A 25,072-nucleotide genomic window follows, 5' to 3' on the forward strand; every position below is an offset into this window, starting at 1 on the left:
ATACTCACAGAACAGTAAAAACCTGTGTTCATACTATTTTCGTATTTCGCTTAGGTATTTCGTAATAGCAATTCTCACATTTTTCTGTCAAAGGTGTTCATAAACAAAACTAGAGATATGTGAGATATATAAACAATACACGTTGAAGCTTGAAAATGAACCAATCAGAACAGAACCTTACTGTAGTTTTGATGAGGTTATCCAATCAGCACCCCGGATATATGCAAGAAGTATGCAAGCTTCTAGAACCTTTATGATTTCAACATTGACTTAACAAATGTCAATTTTGCGGTTTGACATGTAGTCAAATAGTGTTTTTCAGATTTCTATGGCAGTTTAGCCACACAGTTTAGCGAAAGATTGTTATGGAAAGTAGCGTGTACTTGCATACCTACGCTCTACTCCGCTGAGATTCATAATTACTTTCATATATAAAGTGAAATTATAATTTTATTATGTAGAGATCCCGTCTATAATATATTTATGCTCCAAAAATGTCGACAGTGCTTTTGGCCGTTGTTGCAGTGATCTTGTGTGTACTTTTCCGAATTCTGAATGTGAATAGTCAACCTCATAAGCCTCTTATTTATGGCCGAGATAAAAATTTCATTGAAAATATTCTATTCATTGCTCCGTTTTTGAATGAACCGTAAGTAACATTTTGCATTATATTTTTATAAAATAATTTCTTTATAATATGAGAAAAATATATTCACTTTTAATACATTATTCACTTATCCTATCACTCAAAAACATATAGGTAAGTTGTTGTGTGTTGTGTTATTGTGTATTCATAGATTCAAAAACATATACCTAAGTTATGTATTCATAGACCTATAATGATCTATGAATTTAAGAAAGGTTATATTTTATAAGTTACCATATTTATTATAACAGGTACCATATTTCTTAAAAACAAAACAAAATAAAGATTTGATTTAGTTTTATTGTATTTTATATGTGATTCACCAAATAACACATTTGTTTTTATCTCCAATACATTGCAAAGTGATTTAAAATCAGAATGTTAAAGGCATATTTTAAATCTGTTGCGATTCATTGTATATATTTTAAAGTAAATAATAGGACTTATTTACCTAAAAGTTACTTATGGAAGTTTATGTTTTTCTACATTTAAATGAAAAGCAAATAAATATTTTAGTCAAAAATAGAACCAATAAAATGTACATTGTATGTGACATCATTTCAATTTTCAATCTATACAAATTAAATGATGTAATACTAATAACAAGTTATTATTACTGGTGTGAGATATACTTTTAACTTGCAGTATATTTTCATTATCAAGTAGGTTGATAACAATCAAAACTGTGTAGATAGATCAAGTGTATTGTAAAATATATCAGTAATAATGCATTATCTAATATTTATGCATGGGAAGCATGATATTAAAGTTCTTCGTCTGACTATCTCTAGAACAAATTTTATAGTTCTATAGTTAGTCTTCTAATAATTATTCCATGCCTATAATCATATCGCAAATGTTTATGATTGCATGTTCTTGGTACAGTTATTTCCATGGAGATATTATACATAAGTATCTTCCACAATTCTATTGAAATAATCATCAATTGTTATGATGCCATTTAATTGACAAGGCGTATGTTCGAAACATGTGACAAGCCTGTCAATCTTGATTTTCTGCCAATTGATGTCAATTACACTTTTGCATTGTAAAGGCACAGAATACATAATAGTAGCTAAACGCTACAGAACGGACACTCTCCGCCTCCCGCCAAAATTAAACACTTACCTCACCCCGCACGATCAGACATGTTATGGTACCCATTTCCCCGCAAGGACGATGCCAACGACGTCTTTAGACGAAACGCAACGAAGATTGACAACATTAATCAAATTGACTTAAAGCAATTTTATTATTTTGGATTTGTGATTATCGTTTTTCGTAGAAAATGGTTAGATATTGTGCTGTTTACGGATGTATTTCATCAGAAAAACGCGAATTTTTTTTTACGCTAGTCACAAATGTGCCAACCATAAAGAGTTTACACACACATTTGCAGTCTCTACAGTGTGACTGTCAAAACTATAATTTTGTATGGAGTGTCCGGGGTGTGGTAAAGGGAAAATGTGCAACTTTAGAATTTCAGATGTAGTATACTATTCCAAGTTCAATTGAGTACATATTTGGAATTTTATAGCTACCGGCTTTAATTAAAATTACGAATAATCTAGTGTTACAAAACTATGCCTTGCATCCATTTATCTTTACTTTTATTCTATAAGTAATAAGTGTAAGAATATTTGAGTCTATAAGCAATCCAATAAATGTTCAATTAAATGTCTCATCTTTTCTTTCAATGTGCTGGGTAGTGGGTACATTAATTATTAAATAGTTTATTTAGATTTATTTAAATTAATTCTCTAATCATTTATATGAAACCAGTATGTGATAAAGTCAATAGCAAAATAATTGTAATTGATGATAAGTATATATTTTTATCATGAGTTAATGTCTTGTATAATATATATTTAAACAATATTGGTCCTAACAACTTACTTAAACTTAACTAATTTCCTTGCGGAATTTCTTTATTTCAATTCCGCAAGTAAATTAGTTAAGTTGTAGTTACTGTATAACAATTTATCTCATGCATAATCTATTATTTTGTTACTCTCACAAACAAGATCCAATGGTTATCAAAATTGTTTGTTATATATTTACTGATACCCTCAACACTCCAACTAATATTAATGACTAAGGACCATCATAGAGTCATCCAAATTACCTTGCCTTTTCTTGTTGTTCTTTGTCTATGGATAAGTTCTTCGTGTAACTAAAAAAGAATTTGTGTTTCTAATTGGTAGAGGAGACACTGTGACACATGGTGATACATCACCTAATTCTCATCTTTTGATCACCTCATCGGGTTATAATATACTGATTACAGATCCTATAAATATTTCAACGAAAACTCACTTACCATATTAGGATTATAAAAATAGATGATGTAGACCGGGAGATACTGACACAAAATTTCGAGTCATTTGTAACAGGATGGCGGTTCTACAGGGGTCTTAGTACGCAATGACAAAAAGAAAAACGATTGTGTGAACGCTGGTACCGGCGGCTTAGTCGCGTGGGCGTTAGTCGAACTCGTCGGAAAATAGCGAAAGTCAAACGATTTGTAACAGTTTGGCACTTATTTTTCCTGTAAGTTTGAGGATCAACGAATATAAATACAAAATTTCAAAGATCTAGGTGTTGGAAATCTTCACTTATATAAATTAATACTAAATTAATTTTTCAAGTATGACAGCACTTTTCCCCCCTACTAGAAGTATGGCAAATATAATAATGGTCACATTTTATCAAATACTCTCCAAAAATCTAAATGCAATACTGGTACAAAAAGTTTGGCGAAATAAAAATTTTTGCAGATTTTCGGCGGTATGGCGACCATTTGGAATCGTCCGAAAAGTATGGCATGGCGATTTTCGTAAATGGCTGCACGACGATGGTTACCTGTGCAAAAGTTAGCCTGATACAAATGGTTGAATAATTGTTTTATTTAAATCAACACATTCGCGTCGGTATGGCGGGCTGTAGTCACACCGGAAAAGTATGGCATGACACTACCGCCTACTTCTTTTTTATGGGCTATCGGTAAATTCTAAAATTTTTGTGTTACAAATCGTTTGACTTTCGCTATTTTTCCGACGAGTTCGACTAACGCCCACGCGACTAAGCCGCCGGTACCAGCATTCACACCATCGTTTTTCTTTTTGTCATTGCGTACTAAGACCCCTGTAGAACCGCCATCCTGTTAAAAATGACTCGAAATTTTGTGTCAGTATCTCCCGGTCTAATGTACAAAAGGTTTTTAATTATTAAATGTCATACAGATAAAAATATACATACATAATTCTTAATATATATAAATCTCGTGTCACAATGTTTGTCCTCAATGGACCCCTAAACCACTTAACCGATTATAATAAAATTCGCACACCATGTGCACTTCGATCCAACTTGAGAGATAGGATAGTTTTTATGCAAAAAAAAACGTAAACATGTAGGGTACCACGGGCAAAGCCGGGGCGAAAAGCTATTCTTAATATATATAAATCTCGTGTCACAATGTTTGTCCTCAATGGACCCCTAAACCACTTAACCGATTATAATAAAATTCGCACACCATGTGCACTTCGATCCAACTTGAAAGATAGGATAGTTTTTATGCAAAAAAAACGTAAACATGTAGGGTACCACGGGCGAAGCCGGGGTGAAAAGCTAGTATTATGTATAGAAAGGAATTGTTTCATAAACATTGAACATTCATGTCATTCATACAATTATTTCTATTTATTAAAAAATAAAATACTTTGAAGTTATTTCAACACACACATTTATATGTCTTCCATTGCTTTAGCTCTTCTTTCATTAAAAATGTAATGGAAGCCGAATGACCTTGTGCAATGGAAATATTCTATTTTAATTGTTATAATATTTATTTCTCGAACCCAAGTGTATGTATTTCTTCGCACTTAGTTTAGCCGGATTTGTTTACGCGCAAACAGATGTCTTAAATACCTACGCTAAAAAATACGGCGATATTAATTTGACTACACCCACGCAAACGGCTTAGTTAGCGATTGATATTTGAAAGATATTTCAATCATAATGGTTGTGGTTCAGCAAGCCTACAAATTGATATCAATTTCAATAGTCATCTCATATTAATGTCGTTCGTTTTATTGCAGTTACATACCGACACGGCTATGGGGATTCAGCGGCCACGTGCAGACTATACTACACAGTCTGATTGGTCGTGTCCGTTGTCCTTGGCCGATTGGAGCTAGAATATCCCTAATCTTGCCCGATCGCTCTACTCTCACTTACGATTTGTATGAACCAGTCGGTGCGGAACATGAAGGTAAGAATCGGGAGGGTATTTTATTAAAATTTAATTAGGTATAATGAGATCGAAAATACATGCTATCTACTGCTTATCTACTGTAAGGTGACGTTAACTTTACTCCGACTTTACTGAGAAAAATATGACGTTTGCATTTTTCTTTACAACTAATTAAAATTGCAGTATTGCTTATGCAAATAGATTAAATAAATTAATCTAGTTGTCTGTTATGAAATAATTTGACTAATGATGGAAAAATGGAGAAGATAAAATTGTATTTATAAATACATCGAATACCTACGAAAGTTTCAGTTGATATAAGTTCATGATATAGGTTTTTTTCTGATTTATTTATGCTTGGAAGTGAGCTGATTAGTGAGGAAGTAATAGTTACCAACATTTAATTACGTGTTTACGTAGTGCTTAATATAAATGTAATTGTTTGTTTCCGGATTTTTATATAAAAATTAAAATAGGTATGTATTTCCGAGTCAGGAGAAAATACAAATGAAAAAAAAAACATATGCGATCAATCTATTTAAATGAAAACTGAATTAATGGTTGAGGTTGGTTGGGTTTAGCCAGTAGCCCAGTTATACCTACTTAAAAACTTTTTTGAATTAATTAAACATTTCAAAAATATAAACACACACTATTCCATTATTAGGTATATCCAATTTGGACGGCATAGAAAGTTGAAAGACTTGATTATCAAAAACCAAGGTGCAGCGTTTCATAAGCCAATCGTGTGATTTTGAAGGTCCAATTAATACTGCTATAAAATTAAGTAAATCTATAATTTTGTGCATTTAAAACATACTCATATATATGTTTTAAAACATACTCATATATATGTTTTAAATTTAAGTAGATATAAATTTATTTAAACGTTCCCTGTATTGTTTAATTATAAACCTTCGCCTACAAAGTATACAACAGATTTCTAAACAACGATAAATGTAGGTGTATATTAATACAATGCATATTTTACGCTGGCAACTAATTTAGTTAAAAATCTAAATCGAGCAAAGCCAACGAGTTAAATTAATTAACCTTTGTCTTTGTCAAGCTACTTACGACGAGATCGCGGCCCTCGACCCGCCTACCTTTACCTGTATCTGGGGTACCTACTTGTAAATTTCCTAATACAAACTATTAATGTTACAATGCGAAGGTCCCTTGCCCTTCGCATACCTATTTAATTCAGCATCAGCTATGGACGAAGTTTAATTCCGTTTATTACGTAATTTTTATACGTTTTTGTCGAACATAGAGATCATAATATTATAATTATTGAGATATGTCGTGTATTGAAATTATGATTTAAATTGACTAAACTCAATCTGTCTCAAAATAAAAATAAAATTACCATCAACGGGCCATTCCACTACGACATCAAAGAGTAAAAGACAGTTAAAATAATTAAGAATGACCTTCCTCTTTTTTTTCGTGTTTTTCTCATTAGAATCTCATACAATTTTGGCTCCATCATCCATGAAATATAATAGAACATGGTGAAATAAAAAAATAGTATCAAAACAATCATTTTTTATTAGATTTTCAATCACCTTAACAATATTTATAGCTATAACGTAAACCTATGATATATAAAAAAGCTAGATACGTTACCCGCTCTCTATTTTGGCAAGAAAAAACTCAGCTAAGTGCCCGAGTTTCACTTAGTCACGCACCATTCAGCGTCGTGGCTGGACGTTCTTTTTATATTTTAATCGGCAGTTGTTATTACGAAGTACATGAGTGAGACATGTATTATGTCTCGTGCGTGAGAGTGAAAGAGAGAATTGTATTGGTGATAATGCGTTAGTAAGTAGGTATGTATTACGTCTACTAGTATAATAGGTCATAGACGTAAACGCAATAAAAATATTCGATTTTTCCCTAAACAAACACATTTGGGTGCAGATGACGTCACGGTGGCAATCTGTCCCGGCATCGGCAACACATCGGAGAGTGTGTACATACGTACGTATGTGCATTACTCGCAACGCCACGGCTACAGGTGCGCTGTGCTCAACCACATCGGAGCCCTAAATAGCGTGCCTGTTACAGGAACTCGGATATTTTCGTATGGTAAGTGTGTAGACTATTTGTTGTATAAAGTTTGAGTGATACTCAAACATACTGAATTTGGCAAGTATATTACATTTGTGATTTGCAATATAATTGCCCGTAAAATACGTCAATCTGAAAAACTAATATAAAATGTATGGTAGATTAAGCAAAAGAGCCCAAAGAGGACATATTATGATAGCTTTCTAATGTTGGTAATGTCCTCTATACTGTGACTCTATATCTCTACAGAAATAATCTTCAGAACAAACAACCATGCAGATATTTGCTCATGGATGTGTGTACATAGATGATAGACATGCTGTAACTAAAGAAATTTCAGGCTTGTTTCGGGTTCTACCAAAAACTTTCCTGATAAGTGTTGAGGTATTGATAAGATACACTCTGTGCACATTTGCATTTCTAACATATGTGTTCATACAAATAAAAACTTCTGAATCCGTAGAAATTTAAAATTTTGAAATAAAGTTATTCAACACAGGTATTCAGGCGTTACTCAGAAATATAATTAAACTGATTTCACGTTTTATTCCATATTATTAAACTCTTAAGATATTTTTATTCAATGACTCAGTCTATTGTTTGATGTATAATGAGAAAAAATAACGTACACATTCAGTCATACATTAGTGTAATTTTGCCACTGCTTGCGTTTTGTTTACAGTTGAAAGACCAAGTGGGATTTCAATGACAATACACCCAATGCTTTTTGATTGTTCTTATAGAATATAGGTACATACATACGTTTTTCTATTTGAGTTGTACACCTATTAGAGCAGGCTCCAAGGAGATGTTCGTTTGCAAAAATAGCGGACCTAAATCTGACTTCTGATATATATTGTATAGGTCCCAGACATCCTATAGACAGATGTTGTGAACCAGTTTTGTGGTCCCCCTGCCCGCACCCCGGTAATTAAATATGGCATACAAAGAAAAAAATAAAAATTTCCAAAACATGCCGTGTGGGGTATCAAATGAAAGAACTAATTGAGTAGATCACGAATATATAGCATACTATAACATTTCTTACACTTTCTCTAAGATTTTTTAGAAAATTTACGAAAATGGTCCATTTTTGAGTTAACTTTAAACCACTATAGATTGAAAACTCATGAATATATTTTTTAAATTATTATTTTAAATAATTAACAATAGTCCATTGTTTACGATTCAATAGTTCGTACAGTGAAATAGTTGCATGGGGGAGTGGGGGGAGCATTCAAAGATGGCGAGTTTCGATATTTCAATATATTATGTATTTCTTAAAATTTCGGACTCAGTGGAGACGTTTGCAAAAATTGCGGACCTCAATCTGACTTCTGATATATATTATATAGATCCCAGACATCCTATAAACAGATGTTGCCAACCAGTTTTGTGATCCCCCTCCCCCCTCCCCTCCATCACAAATATTATTGATAAATTACAAAGTTTTTGGTTTGAATTATGGAATTATTGGTAATTTTGTAGTAAACTAATAGAATTATTTTATTTTGATCCATTTTTACGAAATTTACGGAGAAAAATGCTTACACATGCAAGAAATACATAATATATTGAAATATCGAAACTCGCCATCTTTGAATGCTCCCCCCACTCCCCCATGCAACTATTTCACTGTACGAACTATTGAATCGTAAACAATGGACTATTGTTAATTATTTAAAATAATAATTTAAAAAATATATTCATGAGTTTTCAATCTATAGTGGTTTAAAGTTGACTCAAAAATGGACCATTTTCGTAAATTTTCTAAAAAATCTTAGAGAAAGTGTAAGAAATGTATATAGTATGCTATATATTCGTGATCTACTCAATAAGCTCTTTCATTCGATACCCCACACGGCATGTTTTGGAAATTTTTATTTTTTTCTTTGTATGCCATATTTAATTACTGGGGTGCGGGCAGGGGGACCACAAAACTGGTTGGCAACATCTGTCTATAGGATGTCTGGGATCTATACAATATATATCAGAAGTCAGATTTAGGTCCGCTATTTTTGCAAACGAAACTCCACTGAGAGTCCGGTCTATATGATCGAATGATGAATCATTTATATGCACCTATGACCGAATAGTCTATAATTATGGCAATGTATGAGTAATGAAATATTTTGTAGCCGCAAAATGACACTAAGAAAAAATGTTTATCTTTAGAATAATAAACACCTTTCTCACCGGAAGCTTGTGTTGATTATTTTTCAAGATCACATACTATTTACGTAAGACTGTCTTTATACCATAATCCCGGAAAAGGTTAAACATGTAACCTTGTTGTGTAGTCCGATGATCTATAATTAATTAAAAATTTATAACGGTAGTTAAGTGTCGATTAAGAATTAAGATGTGATGTCATCTCTTGTACTTTGTAGCTTGAATAAACGAACACGCGCAGGCTTGACTCATGCTAACCAAAAGGCTATATAATAATTTAGGTGTTGCATTATGTAATGTTTATTTATAGTTCAATGTTGAGGCTTCGGGCATATCTTAGTATGACTGTCCTGTTTGAATTTGCTTCTATCAATTTTTAATGACCGTGACCGATCAATACTCTTGCAATCGATTCAGTTGCCTTTGTTTTAAAAAACAATTTCATGTTTATATTACTGGTCAATGCATATTTACACGTAGGTACGTGTTTTATAATACATAACTTTACATTAATGTTTATTTTATTTTATTTATTATGTTATTCAGTGAAAGATAACATATTAAAACAAACAAAATGCATTTTGTATATGATAATAAGTTTGTATCGATCATAGAAGAATAATTTGGATAAGATATAACTATTTAACCGACTTTAAAAAAAGGAGGAGGTTATCAATTCGGCCGGTATTTTTTTTTATTCATGATATAAAATGATTCATTTAAATGTAGTCTTATAATTGTATCCTTAGGTTTAAGTAGACGGTAGATAATATTATTTTGCTTTACTGTTAGAATAATGTGTTTTGTTTTGTTTTGATTTTATTTTTGAGAGTGACATTCGATCAAGTATGATCAAACTCTCGTATTAAATAAAAAAAAAAATTAGTCTTATACATTTTTTCTAATTAAAAACCGAGTAGTGTTAAATGTTAGTATTCCAACGGTAAACATACTTTCACTTGGCGCTGGAAATAAGTGAAATGTTTAATAAGTAACAAAGCAACTGAAGCAAATATATTGTATCTACGTTACATAATATGTGCTAATTATTATACATATTTCCACCACACTATAGCTCTATTTAACACCGTTAACAAACATCGCATATTCGCAATATAATTTCCAAATAACTCGACTATCACGTAAGTTAAACATGTCATAGTTATCTACAAGGCTAATGATCTTTGCATTGTCCATCGCGGCGGCTCGTAATGTTCGAAACGATTCGATTTATCTCAAAAACTCATTATTGTTTCAGGTCACACAGATGACTTCAATTACATGATAGAGAATCTCATGGAGCGATATCCCGGCACGAAATTGATTCTAGTCGGCTTCAGTCTCGGCGGAAACTTGATTACAAAGTACTTGGGCGAGGACAGGAAAAGGCCAACGAATATCATCGGCGGGATCTCAATTTGTCAGGGATATAATGCTATCGAGTAAGTATCGGAAAATTCGAGATACGTACGAGAACGTATTACGAATGTATTTCTGTTGAAAACTATTTCGATATAATATTATTATAGACGTAGCTCTTGGGGTAATCTCTAAGAACAAATAGATGAATACTACTTTTAGCTGGTATTTCGCCTACTAGATAGATTTAATATTTTTATTTCTGTGTAGTTTATTTAATTTCAAAGAATTCGATTGATAAGATTTTTCTAGGAAAACAAGTGACTCATCTTCATACACAAACTGACTTATAATAATTATACCGTTACTGTTAAATAATATTACTGAAAATAAGGCATTTTAGCATGATTGCTTTTAAGATGATATTTTAAATAAACAATAATGTTATAATAATTAGTTTATTTCAAAGAAGAATATACCTATAACATTTAAATTCAAAACATTGCTGGCTTTACCGTTGATATAACAATGATAACCCGTTGCTCGAGTTTCGTATTGACTATTGGGCTTATCGCAAAACTGATATAAGTGAGGAAACACACGAATTAAATGTTTTAATAATTTGGCAATAAATATTATATGCAATGCCATGTTTGACGTTCTACTATTATTATTGATCTCTGAACACTTTGAGATGGTTAAAATAATTTATTTCGGGTTTTTAAAGGAAATTAAATAAAGTCATAATAATATCAGCAACAATTGTGTGTCGCTTTGATTGTGCACTGAAATATCTCTTTTTATTAGGAAGATTGATTTAACGGTACAAATTATGCACGCGCATAAATTACAATAAGAATTTTAGTCGCCATTTCGTAAGCTGTAGCTATTTGTTGTGCAATATTATACACAACTGTTCTTCCAGACAATTACAATATTGCATACCGATTACCGGCGGGAAATAAATATCCTGATTCCGGTAAAAATATTCAATGTCACGACTGTAGAGTAAAATAAATTGTAAAGAATGATTGTATAGTAACAGTCATTTGATATCCGTATCTAGCTTGTTGGTGTACAACATTTTGTTTCCCCGAAATAGGGAAATTTGGTAAATTTATGTTAGCTCTTACATAAAATCGTAAAGTTTATTTCATTGAACGCCTCCGTATTATAAGAAATATTCAACATATAAGGAATAATCCCATTATAAATGAGGCTGTATCCTTACTTTCGATTTTATATATTCGAAATAGCGAATTTCCCCATACTATCACCATGTTTATAACCTATAGTTTGTAAATATATCGTAGTAGGTAGGAATACATTAGCATTTCCACTTGAGCTAAGTTCAAGGCCGCTACTCAAATTTGTGAATGCCTTAATAGTGTGTATCTAGCAATTAGTGAGATCATAAACCCAAATTATGACACAATAAAGTGATTGTTTAGTAATGTTTCGGTGTGAATTAGGATTGGCTCGCCGGGAAAAAAATGTACATAGGTATTAATAGGTACTGAATATTGATTTCCCTCCGAACCGCAAATATTTGTATCGTATTGCCTTTTAACTTACTTAATAACTATGCTTCTTAAATTACGTAAATTTACCATTAGGGGAAGATTCTTATAATCTTTTCTAATTTACTTACATACATTATTTGTGCGACCTTTATCAGTGTATTTATATAATTTTATAAACTTACGACCTATGCAGATTTTTTTATAATACGGTAACATTTTATATTGAGGTCAAACATGACTTCTCTATAAACATATTTTATTTATCAGTTGTTATTATTAAATTAAATCTGCGTTTTGTTTTTATTAAAACTGCCTTTCGTAATTGGATAAATAGGTATTCATGACAGATAATTATATGTAGAGCTTATAAGAGCATCAAGTCAGTAAATAAATAAAAACTAAGTATTTAAAGTACCTTCATACAATTTTGATTTTTTCGTCTTCTATTGATTATGTATGTTTTTGTTACGATCCTTTCATTATATGGTTAGATTTTAACATTATAAACAAGCGAAAGCGATTAAAATTTGTTGTTTAAAAATTAAAAAGATTTAATATTTAGGGCAATGTCGCTCACTGGTTTACCTTGAAGCTACTAAAAATTTGTCGTTTGCTTATATATTATACTAGCTGTCCCGCGCGGTTTCACCCGAGTGGCTCCGCTTCTGTTGGTCTTAGCGTGATAATATATAGCCTATATTACTCGTGGATAATGTAGCTTTCGAATGGTGAAAAAATTTTTAAAATCGGTCCAGTAGTTTATGAGCCTATTCATTACAATCAAACAAACAAACAATGTTTTCCTCTTTATAATATTAGTATTATATACTTAGCAAATATTATCATATTATCACAGAATACATAATAGTAGCTAAACGCTACAGAACGGACACTCTCCGCCTCCCGCCAAAATTAAACACTTACCTTACCCCGCACGATCAGACATAAAATGATCCATATTTTTCTACAGGGACGATACGCAACGAAGATTGACAACATTAATCAAATTGACTTAAAGTAATTTTATTATTTTGGATTTGTGATCATCGTTTTTCGTAGAAAATGGTTAGATATTGTGCTGTTTACGGATGTATTTCATCAGAAAAACGCGAATTTTTTTTTACGCTAGTCAAAAATGTGCCAACCATAAAGCGTTAACACACATTTGCAGTCTCTACAGTGTGACTGTCAAAACGATAATTTTGTATGGAGTGTCCGGGGTGTGATATACAAAATTTAAAAACAATTTAGTTAATTAAATTCTGTCTTCATGTTAGTAACTTAAAAGAAGAAAAATATAATTAAATGAATAATATTTTATACTGTATAATATATTATGTTACCACATTCAATTAATAATGGCAAAGTGAATAAGTGACCACAAAATTGGCACATGTATACTAATAGAGCGTTTCTCACAGAAATCAATAGTCCCCTGTATGATTCATTTTACGCTCCACGTACTATGCTGGCGCTACACATTGGCTTCAAAGTTTGAGCAAACATTTGTACAAACTTTGAAGTGAAAACTTTGACGGAAACACGATACAAATATGCCTGCTAGACTTGTTTTCAAATGTTTTACGGCACAGTTATTGCAAAGATGGCTGATAGATCGGAAGACGATTTTGTGGACGCCGTCAATCTGTTTTATTTGAGTGCGTTCAATTTTTGGTTTCATTCTTTACATCAAAATGTTAAATCTCCAAGAAGAAGACGTGAATGGATGTCTACAATGTATCGTAAGAGGACGTAGCTGAAGAAATTCGATAACTACATCATTACTCCACTCCATTATGACACTCAAAATATACACACACAACTGCTCCGGTCAGCGGCGGGCGCGTTACTAAGCATTGCAACAAGTGTGGCAGGGCGCACAAACTTTGAAGCAACTTTGAAGTTTGATTACTTTGATGTTCGCAGAAAAACCGACTCGACTCGGCAAACTTCAAATATGTGTTCAAACTTTGAACAAATAGGCAAATGTCAGTGCCACACTTCGCGACTTTGTAGGTATTTGCGTATTTGATCACATGTCTAGCGCCTGCACTAGAATAAAATGTAACACATTGTATATATCAAGGGCTATCAAATATCTTGCTTACGATGAAAACATCTTATCGATTGTGTATTATAATTTGAACGGATAACAGCGATTTACACACTAGTATAATAACTATGAGTAATTAGATATTATTTAATTGAACCACATGTTGGTTTTAAATTGTAACCTTAGTTTATTATTGTGGTTCAATTTAATAAATTGAATAAATTATGATACAGTCAAAAATAATTGCCAGACTATGTAAAAGTAAGCAATGATTAAAACATGTCATTTATATGTAAATTAACATTGTTAGGTAATTACCACTTCCAATTGGCTGCTGTGTTTCAATGTTAATTTTAGAAGAAGTTTGTTCTATCGGCTTTATATTGACATAGAATTGAATAAAATTCATTTTATCGTTGGGATATGTAATATGAAATGAGTATATTATGATGATGAGAAGTGCACCAAGTGCGTCAAACCCTTTATTGATGTACTATTTAAAATTTAAATATATGAAGTTTTCAATAAATTTTGAAGTGAAACTTCTTTAGCCGTGTAGAGAGTAAAATTTCAAGGTCGCGTCATGGCAATACCGTCACGTCATTGAGTGAGGCGACGATTTTGGTATATTTGAATCTCGCCAAAGAAGTTTAACTTCTTACACGTGTGCTCGGCACACGCTCTTTTCTTCTAAGGAAATCTTATCGATAATATTAACTCATACTTGTATAATATTTTCCCCTTACGTAATCGTATTATTATAACAACCGATCTATGTTCGATACATAATATATTAAACGTAAAAGCTGAAGCGACTATGACGTGGCCTATTTGAAGCTTCTAGATATTATGATAACATTGATTAAATATCGTGTTCGATCGATTTACATACTTCAGTACATACTAAATAATAAATATAATAAAAGTATAAAAAAATTTGTAGGTCTTCCTCCTTCCTTCCCCATATTTGAATATAGGCCTCATAATTGAAGCTTATTGCACGCCTCATAAGCGAAGCGTTGAGGTGGGTACTACTGTCACTTAGAGGTCCGCGCCACGCCGGCGTGCCGCCGCCGAGAGACCCCGGCGCGCCGCCGCCGCCGCCGGGTCACAGAAAAATTGGCGCCGAGTTCAAATTTTGCGCGCGAACACAGCACGCGTTGTTGTCTACAATACGGCAACAATAATAGACAATGTCTACTATATCGATGCCAGATGTTTTACTCCAAAAGCTAGCCAAAAAACACTCCAATAGATTTATTGATGGGGATGACGACGTCGCTCAAGAGTGTTGGAGATATTTGGCTACGGCTAACCCTTCAGATTTAGGAGATGTAAAGGGCAACATTCTTAAGTTCTGGGAACAAAAAAAAAGTTGTTTTTCCTGGGCTTGCCGAATTAGCGCGATCGCTATCTATCCCAGCTTCAAGCACGCCAAGTAAAAGGGTTTTTTCTGTAGCCTTAACTGCGAAGAGATCGCGTCTAAATCCTGCAAAAGTTTAAATTATTTTTATCCATGATAATTATAAACATGATTTGTTACAAATCAGTAACATTCATTGCTATGCAGACGACAGTAGGGGGAATGCTCTTTATCCCGGCCGTGCAAACACCTCAAAGGAAAGCCTCAATGAGAGTCGAAACAAACTTGTGCCTGAAGTCGAGTCTTCTCTCCAAGAAGTCTCGGATTGGGGCGAACTTAATCGAGTTCAATCCCCTAAAGACACAGGTTTGCGCGTTCACCGCTAAAAAGACCCCATTTGTCGTAGAACCTCGGTTTAAGAGTACTCCCCTTAGTATATCGCCGAAAATCGGAATCCTCGGAGTTGAAATCTCGAGTGACGTTCAATTCCGCAGTCATTTGAAAGCGAAGGCTAAATAAGCCTCGAAAAAACTTGGTGTGCTCAGTAGATCGAGATAGTACTTCAAGCCGGCCCACCGACTTCAGCTGTACAAGGCTCAGGTGCGACCGCATATGGGGTACTGTTCTCATCTCTGGGCCGGAGCCCCACAGTATCAACTCCTTCCTCTTGACCGCATCCAACGTCGAGCAGCTCGAATTGTCGATGACCGTAGGCTTTCCGATAGGCTCGACACACTGTCAGTGCGGAGAGACGTTGCGTCTCTCTGTATACTGTACAGAATCTACTATGGGGAGTGTTCTGAGGAATTGTTCCACCTTTTACCAGCCGCACAGTTCCACCACCGGACCACACGCCGTAAAAACCAGTTCCATCCGCACCATCTGGATGGTTGGCGCTCCACCACTGTCCGCTTCACCCGCAACTTCCTTCCGCGTACGGTGAAACTATGGAACGATTTGCCACCTGCGGTGTTCCCGAACAACTACGACATTGGGGCTTTCAAGAAAAGAGCTTATTTGTCCATAAAAGGCCGGCAAAACACCTGTAACACTCCTAGTGTTACAAGTGTTTATGGACGGTGGTGACCACTTAACATCAGGTGACCTGCTCCTTTGCTTGCTCTGACATAAAAAAAAAATTGTCAATAAAATTATTGGCAATGTTTATAATTATCATGTTCATCACTAAATAGTTAAGCTACTTGATTTTAATAAAAATAATTTTTTTATTAAACTTAAAGAGAGATTTTTCTACTGCCCGCCCACCCCCTAATAACTTTAAAAATAACTAGCCCACGCCGGCGACGCCGCGCCGCGCCGGGTGCCGCACCCGGCGCGCCGCCGCTGGGCTTTTGGACTGCGGCGCGGACCTCTACTGTCACTTCGCGCAAAACATCTGATTTTTCAAACTTAAAATGTCTTTATGTATCATACATTGCACTTGTAAGATAATACATACACACACATATTATAGTCTAAGATCCGGCTGCAGGATTAGTGCGCTCATCGGTTTTTTGCTGAAAACCGAATTTTTATGTATATTTATAATTAGGAGAATATATATCGACTAGGTTGCCAGTCAAAATTTGGCCGCAAGCATGTTTAATTAAAATTTTTCTAATCGATTTTTGGGAAAAAAATTCGTTCACTTGTTTTTTTGAATAAAATGTAGTCTACATCACGGCAAATGATATAAAGATTAAAAAAAATCACGGTTGCCGCTTTTCACCTGGCCGCAACATCTTGGCAGCCTGGTGCAGACAGGTATGATTTCGATTCATTTTTACGTTCATAACGTACATTTATGAATCATATATCAAATTAAAGCTAATTTTTTTCTATTTATTATCATATATGGTTGCCTAATTAAATCCGGCCGCAAATAAGGGTTGCCGGCTGTTAAAAATTATATATATTTACGCCTATTAGTACACCGACGCATTCTTTTTATGTATATTTATAATTAGGAGAATATATATCGACTAAGTTGCCAGTCAAAATTTGGCCGCAAGCATGTTTAATTAAAATTTTTCTAATCGATTTTTGGGAAAAAAATTCGTTCACTTGTTTTTTGAATAAAATGTAGTCTACATCACGGCAAATGATATAAAGATTCTAAAAAATCACGGTTGCCGCTTTTCACCTGGCCGCAACATCTTGGCAGCCTGGTGCAAACAGGTATAATTTCGATTCATTTTTACGTTCATAACGTACATTTATGAATCATATATCAAATTAAAGCTAATTTTTTTCTATTTATTATCATATATGGTTGCCTAATTAAATCCGGCCGCAAATAAGGGTTGCCGGCTGTTAAAGATGTTGAATATTTAAGGTTGAGTGAAAGAAAATATATCGTCCTTTTTAGTTTTTATTTAATATAATTAACAGCCGATCCTCTCTTTTTCTCGTTGTTTCGCTGCCGCACGCGAATGCGTCGGTATACTAATAGGCGTAAATATTTATAATTTTTAACAGCCGGCAACCCTTATTTGCGGCCGGATTTAATTAGGCAACCATATATGATAATAAATAGAAAAAAATTAGCTTTAATTTGATATATGATTCAAAAATGTACGTTATGAACGTAAAAATGAATCGAAATCATACCTGTTTGCACCAGGCTGCCAAGATGTTGCGGCCAGATGAAAAGCGGCAACCGTGATTTTTTTGAATCTTTATATCATTTGCCGTGATGTAGACTACATTTTATTCAAAAAACAAGTGAACGAATTTTTTTCCCAAAAATCGATTAGAAAAATTTTAATTAAACATGCTTGCGGCCAAATTTTGACTGGCAACCTAGTCGATATATATTCTCCTAATTATAAATATACATAAAAATTCGGTTTTCAGCAAAAAACCGATGAACGCACTAATCCTGCAGCCGGATCTCGTACTATTAAGAAAAAACACTATTTTTAACGTTCATGATATTTTTGATGTCATTTTTGTTATTTAAACTAGTTAAAAAACAGTTTAAAAAAGTTCTGTCTTGGACGTCCGTGTGTCTGTATGTGCGGATCCTTTTTCTTGTTAACACGATAGCGACCGAAATACTTTACTAATCGAGTCTTTTTTTTTCTCTTACGCTTGTGTATGCTCAGGAATAGAACCCTTTCATTTTTCAGGGTCTGATTCGATGTGGTTTAATTGTTATTAAATAAACAAAAAAAATATCGACTTTTTTTTTTTTTTTTATAGTGTACTCAAAATTCACCATTATAAACTCGATTCTTTATACTATAAGCCAAGGTTTAAAAAAATAAGTTGGTAGTCAGTCCCTTAAACCTGCGCAGTTTCACATCTAGGTGGGGCCACAAGAAAAATAGCTCAATTATTACGGTACCGCTTTCTTTACTTTTCCAAATGTTTTATTTTATTTCATTTTTATATTTATAGTCACGTACTCTTTATAAATAATCAATTTTATTGTAAAGGATGAGATTATGAGGCGTGCACTTTTGGATTTTCCAAACTATTTTTAATTGCAAATGATCAAAGTGAATTATGAAATTATATTTATTTAAACACAATGGCCAACGAATTTTAATAGGAAATGTAGGAAGTGACATATATTTTAGTCTGTAGGTCGAAAGAATTTCAATTGGCTCATTAATTTATGTATTTATTTGTTTTTGTATAAATTATATTTAAAATGTGGTTAGATCTTGTTTTTTTTCAATACCATAACAATAATATTAAAATTAATATGCGTTATTTACCATAGGTAGATATAGTATAGATCGTCTGTCTTATCTTATTTTTTATATTTATTTATTAACTAGCTTACCGACCGCGGCTTTGCCCGCTTTGTCTAAAACCTACTAAAGTATATTCTAAAACCCTCCTCTTGAATCTATTATCTATTAAAAAAACCGCACCAAAATCCGTTGCGTGGTTTAAAAGATTTAAGCATACAAAGGGACATTGAGAAAGCGACTTTGTTTTATACTATGTGTAGTGATTAATACATAGTACGTTTGCCCACAAAGATGTCCTATGTATTGCAGCATATCAGTCCTAGTTAATTTTTTTTGTTTGTTTTACTGGGTACACAAACAATAAACCAATTTCACATTCCAGCACAATGGTATACCTGCTCCAATGGCAGAACTTCCGTCGGTTCTACTTATACATAATGACGGACAACTATCGCAACATCATCACGCGGCACAAGCGCATGCTGCTCAGTCCAGAGATGAAGAATAAGTACAGTCTGGATGAGAAGATGATTGTGTCTGCGGGTACCTTGCCAGATTTGGATGAGGCTTATTCTAGGTGAGGTTTAAATACTAACTATTATTATTCTTATGTTAGTTTTAATGAGTTAGTGTTTTATAAGATAGTAATCTTAATATATATTAATCTCGTGTCACAATGTTTGTCCTCAATGGACTCCTAAACCACTTAACCGATTATAATAAAATTCGCACACCATGTGCAGTTCGATCCAACTTGAGAGATAGGATAGTTTAAACATGTAGGTACCACGGGCGAAGCCGGGGCGGACCACTAGTATATTATATAAATTTCGTGTCACAATGTTTATCCACAATGGACTCCTAAACCACTTAACCGATTATTATAAAATTCGCACACCATGTGCAGTTCGATCCAACTTGAGAGATAGGATAGTTTAAATCTCAAATCGTTTTAGAGAAAGCGGGCGAATCCGCGGTCGGTAAGCTATAGTAATTCATATATTAATAGTGGAGCAAAAACTTTGTTACCCATCTTGCGAAATTAAGATAAAAATATGTGTGTGTATGAAAACATTACGTACACACTATCATGCATTTGCTACACATACTCATATAATATCCTCTTTTGTTTTGCTACTCGGACAAAGTTGTTTTATTTTTATTTACATTATGAGGACAGATGAATAATTTGATTGATGTATATGTTCTATCTCTTTCACGTGCACTTTATTTGACCTAAGAAAGATAAAATCTTATTTGACTCATTTTAAATAATGTTTAATAATATAATTATTACTAGAGGTCCGCCCCGGCTTCGCCCGTGGTACATATTTCGCAATAAAAGGTAGCCTATGTCCTTTCTCGGGTATCAAAATATCTCCATACCAAATTTCATGCAAATTGGTTCAGTAGTTTAGGCGTGATTGAGTAACAGACAGACAGACAGAGTTACTTTCGCATTTATAATATTAGTATGGATTTACTTCAAAGTATACTTTATTTATTTTATTTGTGTTACAGGAAAGTATACGGGTTCAACTCAGTGGCGGAGTTATACAAGTGGAGTTCCTCAGCATTCTACCTCGAGAAAGTGAAAACGCCGATGATATTTATCAACGCACGCGACGATCCCATCGTTCCTGAGCCGCTCTTGCCGATCGTCAGGGAGTTTGTCAGTAAGTACCTATTTTCCGATTTAATTTTACAAGGCTGGTTTCAGAGCTTGACCGACCGTCAGTGCGTACCGTCGGTCCTGACGATACGCATCAACAATTGTATGACTAACACTAATGCGCATGACAATACGCGTGCGTATGGTCGGTCTAGCTATGAACGGTTTTATGAATTTCCATACATATGACAAGCGCGACTGACGTACGCACTGATGGTCGGTCAAGCTCTGCAACCAGCCTAACACTTTTTAAAATTCGTAAAGACAATAAGTTTTTACATTATACACTTATCTTTAAACTGTAGGAGCTGCTTTAAATTTACTTTAATTATCAAACAATTATAATTTATGCATTATGCAATATGTTTGTATTAGTATGTATGCATTAGGCATATTACATAATCGCCTACCTTGAAAAGAGGGTTAATTATTGTTAATTAAAAATCTATTATAGCTATGAAAACATGTATGAAATTTTCAGGTCAATTAAAAATTATAAATGTTCCAGGTTCGCAAGATAAGAAGATGTTCCTAGAACTAGCGCACGGCGGTCACTTGGGCTTCTACGAAGGCGGGTTACTATACGCCAACCCTGTGACGTGGCTCGACCGAGCGTTAGTAGGTCTAGTCGGCGGCTTGCTAATGGCGCACAACAAATGTTCACCAAAAGACTCGCTAATGGCCACCACAGAATACAACGTGTCCGACGACGAACCAGATCTCATTAAATCCGCCACAATCCTCTACCGCGACCCCTTCGAGAAACACGCACAACAAATATAATTGACATTCCAAATCAAATTTAAAATTCGAATGCATTTCCGTTCCAACGGCGATTTCGCGTGGAACGTTCGAGATATGTAAAGGCGTGATTGACTGTTGCACGATATTTATTAACGATCGGCTTGAGAGTTTGAAAATGTGCCTAATGGTATACTTTAGTGTGCCTAGAAATTGTTCAGAATGAGATTTTTTTTGTTGTTAGACAAGTAACGATACGAATGTTTTTAGTTATTATTTAAATGTTATCTGTAAAATTGTATTTAATGTGCACTAGATTTTAAAGTTGCACAATAATCGCTTACACATAATAATTCCAGTACAACTGATATATTTATGATTTTATGAAAACGATGATTAGTTGATAACGTAGTTTTTCCTTATATTGTGATATATTTGTTTGATTAAATTTTAAATCAGCTTGTTGTAATATCTGTGAATAAAAAAAAAATGTATTATATTGCATTTATCTACTTACATAATTCTACATAATAATATTAATGTTTTGATTTATTATTTATTTAAATAGCTTATAATTAACAGTAAATACATTAATATTTATTGTGATATAACTGATTGAAATGTTTAATGTAAAAATATTGTCGTTTATATACGGAACCATATATATGACACAGTTTTTAATTATTGTTATACAACCAAAGTACTTGATACAAAGTAAACAAAGGACGGGTGAAGTACTAGCAAAATAAATATTTAAATTAAGGCTAATATCACTTTCTTTCCTATATAATTTAAAATAGGTCAGTTTCACCACTTGCTGATAAATTCACTGTTAACTTTTGCAGTTGATACTTTTTGATTCTAATGTTCATAAATTAAGTTGTCTTTTAACCGATAGATTACTTGAATAAAACATAGCCCATAAGTTGTATAACTGGCTATAAAATGGATAAATTTACTAAGTCGCGGTTATGTATGTTTAATAGCAATACCTAATAAACTAATATACAAGGAGTGTTGTATGGAAACCAATATTTAGTTACCGAGATACGGTGTTTGATATGAGTCATGGCATTATTAGGAATACGTCATACTGTTGACTCAGATGTGTAGTTACAGGCGAATATAGATATATGAGATTGTGCATTTATATGATTCTATCTTTTTTACCAGCTTTAACAAGCTATGTTTTTGAAAAACCTAATCGGTGAGGATCTTCGTATTTTTCTACAAAATAATTGTTATGAGACAAGGCAATGCGTTGTTTGATTGTATAAATGCATTGAATTTCGTTAAAATTTCCTTTTGAAATTATCCAATAATTTTAAAATGTATAAAACCGCATTTTCAGTTGTAATGTTTTATAGCGATATTTGTGTATTGAGAAGTAAATTCAAGCTGGTGATTACATATTGACGAAATATATGATGACGGTGATAAAATTGAAGGAATTGTATGTTAAAATGCGAGTCGTGTTTTCCAAAATGTTTACTAGTATAAGTTATACATTCCCACCGCTAGTTACAAATTGGAAACATAAATGCTGCTTTGTTGAATGATTTGAAGTAAAACTATTGCATATTATTGCTGATATATGAATACTATACTTATCATAAGAGCCCTGTTTCTGAATTACAATATAAAAGTACTAGTTTACCGCCCGCGGCTTCACCCGCTTTGTCTAAAACCTAATAAATTATATACTAAAACCTTCCTCTTGAATCACTGTATCTATTAAAAAAACCGCATCAAAATCCGTTTCGTAGTTATAAAGCTTTAAGCATACAAAGGGACATAGGGAAATAGGGTCAGAGAAAGCGACTTTGTTTTATCCTATGTAGTGATGTAATAATATGCCTTGGTTCACTCGAATGGCCTGTCTAAAACATGCGTCCAGTATATCATGGGGCCTAGAATGTTCTAGAATGTGATGATGAATATCAAGAATGAATATGTGTTGTGAGTACAAATTTGTTCACGTACGAGAAAACATTGTTATATAGGATAGATGTAGCTTTGATTGTGAACAGTTAAGATCATAGAGTTATACGACATCGTCAGAATATTGCGTACTTATAGAAGTGTTGTTGTATAATAATTTATATGTACAAGTTACAATTGATGATGGTTGAACATCGGTATGGCATGGTTGTATAGTATGATTGAATAGTTAATACTTAATATTAACAAAGTAGATGCGTAAGAAGGATTTTGTCCAAAGTCTATGTATGAAAAGGGAAGCTTAATCATATGACGTGATTGTTCTACCATCATCAATTATTATAATTCGTTAAGTTCAGCTTTTGACTCGATGTAAAACTTCGTGATAACGCTTTTTGCTTTGGTTTAAATTAATTTACCACTATCTTGATGTGTATATGAAGTACCTACATAAAAAACTTGTTTCAGACATAGTTCATAATATTTTTAATGTATCGATACACAGTACAGTACACGCAGGCAGCTGTGTTGTGTCTACAAGCACTTTAGTCAGTTTAAGCTTTTTAATAATTCAATAACAAAATTTTAATTCACTTCAGATACAATATGGAATCTCTTTTATAACTGTATTCAAATATCTCAGTATGTTTTAGATTGTGTCCGTTATCTGTAAGTACCAATCTACTCTAGTTTTTTATGTAGTTATGTACTTAGAAAACCAAAATTGTTGTGATCTCACGATTGTCGTGAAACAAGCCTAAGCGTAGCCGAAGGCCTACGTGTAGATATTAAATGAAATGGAAATGTATTAAAATGTCCAGATGGTCGTAGAGCGACTAATGTTTTGAGAGCCTTAAGATTTGGCCTGTATTATGTTATTTACAGTAATGTACCGCGGTCATCTCGTTGATTGCGGATTCAATTGATGTTCAAAAAAATAAACGAATAACTTGATGAACGTTTTTCATTTATTATTTATTACTTACCTCCTGAGCTAAGATACTTAAAGCTTAGTAAAGAAGTACAAAATTAATGAATAAGCAAAGACAAATGTGTAATAATAGGTAATTGAGCAGATGCGTCTATCCATTCTATACAAAGCGCACGCAACGCGAACGGTGTGAAACTAATCGTGTAGATTCATGGGCGTAGCCACGGTGGGGCGCTTGCCCCACTCTAGCTTTGACCTGGAAGGTAGGTAGATACCTAACCAAATCTAAAAATTGAAGTACCTACTAACTACTAAGCTTAATATCCGTAAGAAAATTCACACTCGATTCTCGAAAGTCTACAGGCGACAGAAAATGGGACCTTTATAATTTTATTAGTATTATTTACCTCTAAATTGACTGACTAACAACTAACAAGTGTCATACGCCCAGTGACCAAACGGCTGAAGATTTTTGGATCTATTTCGTGGTGTGGTAGGTGAACAATAAGGTGTTTTGAATAAGAATAATTCTAACAACGAATTACACACGAAAAAAGAAAATAGCTGAGGCTACATGAACATGAACTGTAAGAAAAATGAGAATAGTACCCCAATTATAGTTACCCCACTAACTTATCC

The 25,072-nt window shown here is 33.5% G+C and overlaps 1 protein-coding gene across 1 annotated transcript; it reads left to right on the top strand.

Moving 5' to 3' along the window:
* Window positions 1-329: 329 nt before the first annotated feature.
* LOC123706418 (abhydrolase domain-containing protein 2) lies at window positions 330-24,456 on the top strand. The gene is made up of 7 exons (XM_045655690.1): window positions 330-649; window positions 4,747-4,919; window positions 6,825-6,992; window positions 10,405-10,588; window positions 19,531-19,725; window positions 20,670-20,824; window positions 21,329-24,456. The coding sequence occupies exons 1-7, from the start codon at window positions 495-497 to the stop codon at window positions 21,601-21,603; spliced, it is 1,305 nt and encodes a 434-aa protein (XP_045511646.1). The 5' UTR covers window positions 330-494; the 3' UTR covers window positions 21,604-24,456.
* Window positions 24,457-25,072: the final 616 nt, after the last annotated feature.

This window comes from Colias croceus, chromosome 3 (assembly GCF_905220415.1).
Source record: "Colias croceus chromosome 3, ilColCroc2.1".
Taxonomy (NCBI): Eukaryota; Metazoa; Arthropoda; class Insecta; order Lepidoptera; family Pieridae; genus Colias; species Colias croceus.